This window comes from Hoplias malabaricus, chromosome 1 (assembly GCF_029633855.1).
Source record: "Hoplias malabaricus isolate fHopMal1 chromosome 1, fHopMal1.hap1, whole genome shotgun sequence".
Classification (NCBI taxonomy): Eukaryota; Metazoa; Chordata; class Actinopteri; order Characiformes; family Erythrinidae; genus Hoplias; species Hoplias malabaricus.
In genome coordinates, this window is record NC_089800.1 from 78,020,372 (window position 1) to 78,027,291 (window position 6,920).

The following is a 6,920-nucleotide window of genomic DNA, read 5'->3' on the forward strand; positions in this document are numbered from 1 at the left end:
TCCCTGCGTTCACTGTGAATCGTCGCAAACCCTTTAACGAGTGTCATCTTTGGTGGGCCTAGAACGGAACCCTGCTGCACACCCCCTCGGAGAGCGAGTGTACACACAGGCATGTGCTAGCACATACTTCCTCGCTTTTACAGGGGGCTGAAAAGCAAGCCGTAAGATGCTACAGCTGCTTCACTGGATCAATCTGTAACCCAATTTATTTTCCTATTGATTTCCACTGTTCTTCTGAAGTAGCATTTCGCTATGAAACACTGCAGCAGCAGAGGCATCAGCAGCTGTATGAATAGTCAATGTCCAGGACGTTCATCCGCTCCCAGAATAGACGCTAAAGAGTCCAGAGCATTGTTCTTCTGCTCATATCAATCGATTGAACTCCCTCTTTTGTCTGCTGTGTATGCACTTATATGGATTTATTTGGAAGTGACTTTTTATTGCTATTCAATATCTGAGCGTACAGTGTGTTACTAGATTAACAACCTCTCGCTTGTTCATGAGCACCCGCGCTCTTAAACCAGATTTGCAGTGGAAAATGCTCTGCAAGCCTTGTGTCTAATAACATTACTCAACAGTATATTTAATACCTACGTATTGTAAATGTTTAATTCATTGATACTTAAAAGTTTGGGCAGGGCATTCCTTGCACATAATCAAAGGGAAACTGTGTTAACAATTCAGCCCGATATTTTAAGTCCATGAGAAATACTGCGGCGCTGTGTATACTGAGTCCACGCTGCACGGAGATGTAAATTAAAGCTGGCAGCCCTCTAGAGAAGCCCAATAAAACAACTGCAAGAGCCCAGAGCTCTTTCAGGGCATTCTCCAAGCGAGCCCACCAGCACAGCCAGTGAGATGCCCATTTCCGTGATTATCCATAAATCTTCCCAATGAAATCCATGTCGGCATTTGTAACCCCTAAAACAAATACATTTGAAGGAAGGCACACAGTAAAACATTAGTCTGTACCACCACTACACCTCAGACCCTCTGGTCATATATAAACACAGCTTCACTACTTTTGAGTTCAGGAGGTAGATTCCGTTTTGATGCTGAAAGATGTATTAAAAATAATAACTAACTCTTTGTGTCGTATGCAGACACCCAGACAGAGCTCCTGTTTCATCACGTCGATTATTTCCTCCATGTTTCAGCCACAAGCTGCACAGTAGCATTTATTGTCCCCATTAAACCTTGTCTCTCCCTGACTTTTTTTCTCAGCAAATTAAGAGATTTCAATTCAAAAATCACCAAAACCACACTGCAATATTTTAACAACTTTAAAAAGGATAGTTTCCTCTCGACAGTTTGTCATGCATCTTCCTCCCAACAATACAAGAAAGTACTTCAATCCTGTCTTTATTTTTGTGATTATATGTTTTGATCAATTTAAACTACCAATGATTATAATATAAATATAATGCCATTCTGTTGACATTAGTCTGTTAATACTTAAATATTCATTACTGAGCTCCATTTTTTAGTGTCGCAGTCACACAGCTCCAGGGGCCTGGAGGTTGTAGGTTCGATTCCTGCTCCGGGTGACTGTCTGTGAGGAGTTGGTGTGTTCTCCCTGTGTCCGCGTGGGTTTCCTCCGGGTGCTCCGTTTTCCTCCCACAGTCCAAAAACACACGTTGGTAGGTGGATTGGCGACTCCAAATTGTCTGTAGGTGTGAGTGAATGTGTGAGTGTGTCTGTGTTGCCCTGTAAAGGACTGGCGCCCCCTCCAGGGTGTATTCCCGCCTTCCCAATGATTCCAGGTAGGCTCTGGACCCACCGCGACCCTGAACTGGATCAGCGCTTACAGATAATGAATGAATGAATGAATGAATAATTCATAATTTGTTAATTCTTTTATTGATGTAAACAATGACATTAATAAAGAGTCAAAAGGATAAGGCTAACTTCCTGAGAGGGTGAGGGCTACTGTATACTTCCTATAACATCTGTAAGTTACTAGTGACTTTTTCCGAACTGCTACTAAGATATCATTGTTGAACAGCTCAAAGCACTTACAGGAGAGCACCAACTAATCCAGTTCTCTTGTGGAAGAGCTCACTTGGCCACATCTGCCTATGACTGAGAAAAATAGACTGATTCAATAAATTAATTTTGCCTAATCACTTTTGATGTTGACCAGAACTGTGGGTCGGTTTTTTGATGGTTTACGGAACCAGTGCGAATAGCTGAGGAAGCTTCTCATGCAATTTCAATAGAGTTGCATTGACTTGAATCAAAATAAGTGACACAAAGTAAGGGTCTTCAACAAATTTATGTCTACTCCATTAAAGCTCCACTCGAACACTGTTAGACGGTCAGTTAGAGTCTGCGGACAGGCAGATTAGTGTGTAGACCAAGGCTGGTGCCACCTATGTAAACACTGCCTGGCTGTAGGCCTGATGTGGAGATGGCCCTTCCCACAGAGCCACTGAGTCTAGACTGCAGATGTGTCCGTACACAAACTACACTCTCATTCACACACACAGCCTTAGCCAGTATCTCATCGAGATGACGGCAGCTCAGAGTGTGTGCAAAGCTCACGAGGGACGGACAGAGGGCGAAACCTGCCGCTGCTCTGACAGCAAGCCCAAGAATTCACCATTTCTGCTCAGCTTGAAAATGAGAAAACAATGAAAAAAAACCCAACAACAACAAAAAAAAAAATCCCTGAAAAAACAATGCAACACTGATTGATGTTAATTGTATGCCACAGAGGCCTTAATTGTTGTTTTGATGATTTCACAATCAAGTCAATTACATGTCATTACTTGTCTGCCCCTGATAGTGAGGAAGGTGACACACATCACAAGCCAGTGATAAAAACGGCAACAAGAAAAGATCTTTTCTGTTTTTTTCCTCTCAACATTTTCTATGCATCTCTCAACATTTTGTAACCACATCTGTAAGTTGTTATAAAGCATAGGGTCTAAATATGCATCTAACAAAGTATGCAGAATGACAAGTGGGACAGACTTGTCAGAGCCAAGGAAAAGTGGATAGATGTCAGTGGCTATTTAAATAATACTGGGATGGCGCTCTGATTTGATCTCTATTGCCCCTTAGGGCCCTGAGTATTTTGAGGAGATATAATCATTGGATAATCATTGTTTATTGAACAATGCCTCACATGTCTTGCACATTTTGCACACCTGTACACTCACTTTGATTCACGAGCACACTTCTGTGTCTATTCTGTATTCACTGCCTATTGTTTGTTTGTTGTGTTCTCTAATATCTTCATTCATTCATTGTCTATAACCCTTATCCAGTTCAGGGTCACGGTGGATCCGGAGCCTACCCGGAATCACTGGGCGCAAGGCAGGAACACACCCCGGAGGGGGCGCCAGTCCTTCGCACACTCACACATTGCCTCTTAAAAATAGTTTTGGACAAATATGATAACAACGTTAACAGGTTGGTCTCATGGTGACTTTCTACCTTATTTTTGACTAAAAGAATGGCCCCATTGTGCATATAATGTGTACTCAATGTAATCTCATATATACGTGTGAATTACTGGAAACCCAGCGTGAAAAATGAACCTCAACAATCTTTCCTCTAGCTTTAAACTTTACTCTAACTCTAAACTTTACTGTACATATAATATTAATTTTCAAAACATTAAACCGTATTCTTGGGGGCATGGTGGTGCAGCAGGTAGTGTCGTAGTCACACAGCTCTGGAGGTTGTGGGTTCGATTCCCGCTTCGGGTGACTGTCTGTGAGGAGTTGGTGTGTTCTCCCTGTGTCCGCGTGGGTTTCCTCCCACAGTTCAAAAACACACGTTGGTAGGTGGATTGGCGACTCAAAAGTGTTTGTAGATATGAGTGTGTGAGTGTGTGTGTTGCCCTGTGAAGGACTGGCGCCCCCTCCAGGGTGTGTTCCCGCTTTGCGCCCAATGATTCCAGGTAGGCTCTGGAATTTTTTACATTTTTTTATTTTACTGCTCACGTTAACAGTCTGTAGCTCTTTCTATAGCCATTCTTCCAGTGCATAAGAGTGAGTTTGCATGTATTTAACAAAACAGCGCCACCAATGGACAACGGCTCCCTTAGCAAATGTAAAATAACTATACATTTAGTTGACACTTGAGGAATTTCTAAATTTAAACCATTTTCACGACCTTGTTTGACTGCATTATTGTGTTTTTTTTTTGTTGTTTTTTTATATACACATTACTTTTCTCTCTGGTGTTCATCGAACGTGTTCAGCAGTTTTCTGAAGTGACACCAGCGCTCGGTGAGTGCTCAGATGGGCCTTTTCTCTTCCTGCAGAGCCTACGTGAACAGTGTCGTGCCAGCTATTCTTGTAGGTTTGTTAATTGTTTGTCACCCACCAGGTGCCATCTGTCAGGGTCCCTCGGTCCCCGAGCCATGTGCCGAGGCACTGCCACGTGCTCTGGCGTCACTGACCCTCATCCACTGCTTCGCATGCTCCCCCCCTCCCACACCATTTACTCTCACTCGCTCCGTACACTCTCCACCCCAGCAACCTCCATACCCTGGCCTCCAACAACACTCTCCACCCCAGCAACCTCCATAACCTGGCCTCCAACAACACTCTCCACTCCAGCAACCTCCATACCCTGGCCTCCAACAACACTCTCCACTCCAGCAACCTCCATACCCTGGCCTCCAACAACACTCTCCACCCCAACAACCTCCATACCCTGGGCTCCAACAACACTCTCCACCCCAGCAACCTCCATACCCTGGCCTCCAACAACACTGTCCATCCCAACAACCTCCATACCCTGGACTCCAACAACACTGTCCACCCCAGCAACCTCCATAACCTGGCCTCCAACAACACTGTCCATCCCAGCAACCTCCGTACCCTGGCCTCCAACAACACTCTCCACCCCAGCAACCTCCATACCCTGGCCTCCAACAACACTGTCCATCCCAGCAACCTCCTACCCTGGCCTCCAACAACACTGTCCACCCCAGCAACCTCCATACCCTGGCCTCCAACAACACTGTCCACCCCAGCAACCTCCATACCCTGGCCTCCAACAACACTGTCCACCCCATCAACCTCCATACCCTGGCCTCCAACAACACTGTCCACTCCAGCAACCTCTTGGCCTCCAACAACACTGTCCACCCCAGCAACCTCCATACTCTGGCCTCCAACAACACTCTCCACCCTAGCAACCTCCATACCCTGGCCTCCAACAACACTGTCCACTCCAGCAACCTCCATACCCTGGCCTCCAACAACTCTGTTTCCCTCCAGCAACCTCCATACCCTGGCCTCCAACAACACTGTCCACCCCAGCAACCTCCATAACCTAGCCTCCAACAACACTGTCCATCCCAGCAACCTCCGTACCCTGGCCTCCAACAACACTGTCCATCCCAGCAACCTCCGTACCCTGGCCTCCAACAACACTCTCCACCCCAGCAACCTCCATACCCTGGCCTCCAACAACACTGTCCACCCCAGCAACCTCCTTACCCTGGCCTCCAACAACACTCTCCACCCCAGCAACCTCCATACCCTGGCCTCCAACAACACTCTCCACCCCAGCAACCTCCTTACCCTGGCCTCCAACAACACTGTCCATCCCAGCAACCTCTGTACCCTGGCCTCCAACAACACTGTCCATCCCAGCAACCTCCGTACCCTGGCCTCCAACAACACTCTCCACCCCAGCAACCTCCATACCCTGGCCTCCAACAACACTCTCCACCCCAGCAACCTCCAAACCCTGGCCTCCAATTACACTGTCCACTCCAGCAACCTCCATACCCTGGCCTCCAACAACACTATCCACCCCAGCAACCTCCATACCCTGGCCTCCAACAACACTTTCCACCCCAGCAACCTCCTGGCCTCCAATAACACTGTCCACTCCAGCAACCTCCATACCCTGGCCTCCAACAACACTTTCCACCCCAGCAACCTCCTGGCCTCCAACAACACTGTCCACCCCAGCAACCTCCTCATCCTAGCCTCCAACAACACTCTCCACCCCATCAACCTCCATACCCTGGCCTCCAACAACACTGTCCACCCCAGCAACCTCCATACCCTGGCCTCCAACAACACTGTCCACCCCAGCAACCTCCTTACCCTGGCCTCCAACAAAACTGTCCACCCCAGCAACCTCCATACTCTGGCCTCCAACAACACTCTCCACCCTAGCAACTTCCATACCCGGGCCTCCAACTACACCCAGACGCTCGACATCCCTCACTCCTTCTTTACCACCCTCCAGCCTCACCCTGCCCCCTCTCTTATTGAAAATTCACACCTATGGTGTCATCGTCTCTGGGGTGTCTCACTCCACAATGTTCTCTTCTGTGAGCACCACCTTGTTAGACATCAGCGTTAACCCAGAGCCTTGTAACACTTGCAGGAAACCGAAAGTCCTGAGGGTCCTGACGCTTGGCTTATAATTTCACACATCTGGGAACATCTGCCCTCTACACTGTGTTCTGTGAAAAGTGCTATTAGGTTAAAGGAGTAGTCGTGTTTATAAATGATATCAGCTTAACACATCCTCCACACGGAGAAAATTCCAAGGTTGCTTTTTTTTTGTGTGTGCTATTATTAGTGCACACTTTCTATTGGAGCATTCCCAGATGGCGCTATGCAGACGGCAGGACGTCCATTGCAAGATTGCTGTAAACTGTGGTCGGAGAACATTGAACTTTTTTCTACCTTTGGCAGCTTAATGTTGGGGTTAGGGGTGAGTTTAAAGATAATTTAATTCATGCTGAGACCATGTCACAAATGATCATGAACATTCACGTTGGTTGAGCTATGTTTAGTACACATTATACGAACCTTACGTATGGTCTTATATTTGAATATAAGTATGTATGGATTCACATTGAGACCAGGCTGTTTCCTGTATTATAAAACGTGTATGTGTAAGTGAGGGAGGTCAGCTTTTTGCAAATTTATAAT

General features: G+C 46.6%; 1 protein-coding gene across 1 annotated transcript in view; it reads left to right on the plus strand.

Annotated features, from left to right (window-relative positions):
- LOC136677243 (Kruppel-like factor 18) overlaps positions 1 to 6,342 on the plus strand; it is a 12,896-nt gene extending 6,554 nt beyond the window's left edge. The window contains exon 2 of the mRNA XM_066654763.1: positions 4,491 to 6,342. Coding sequence (XP_066510860.1) covers positions 4,491 to 6,342 — 1,852 coding nt within the window. The remainder of the gene's footprint in view (positions 1 to 4,490) is intronic.
- The last annotated feature ends 578 nt before the right edge of the window (positions 6,343 to 6,920 follow it).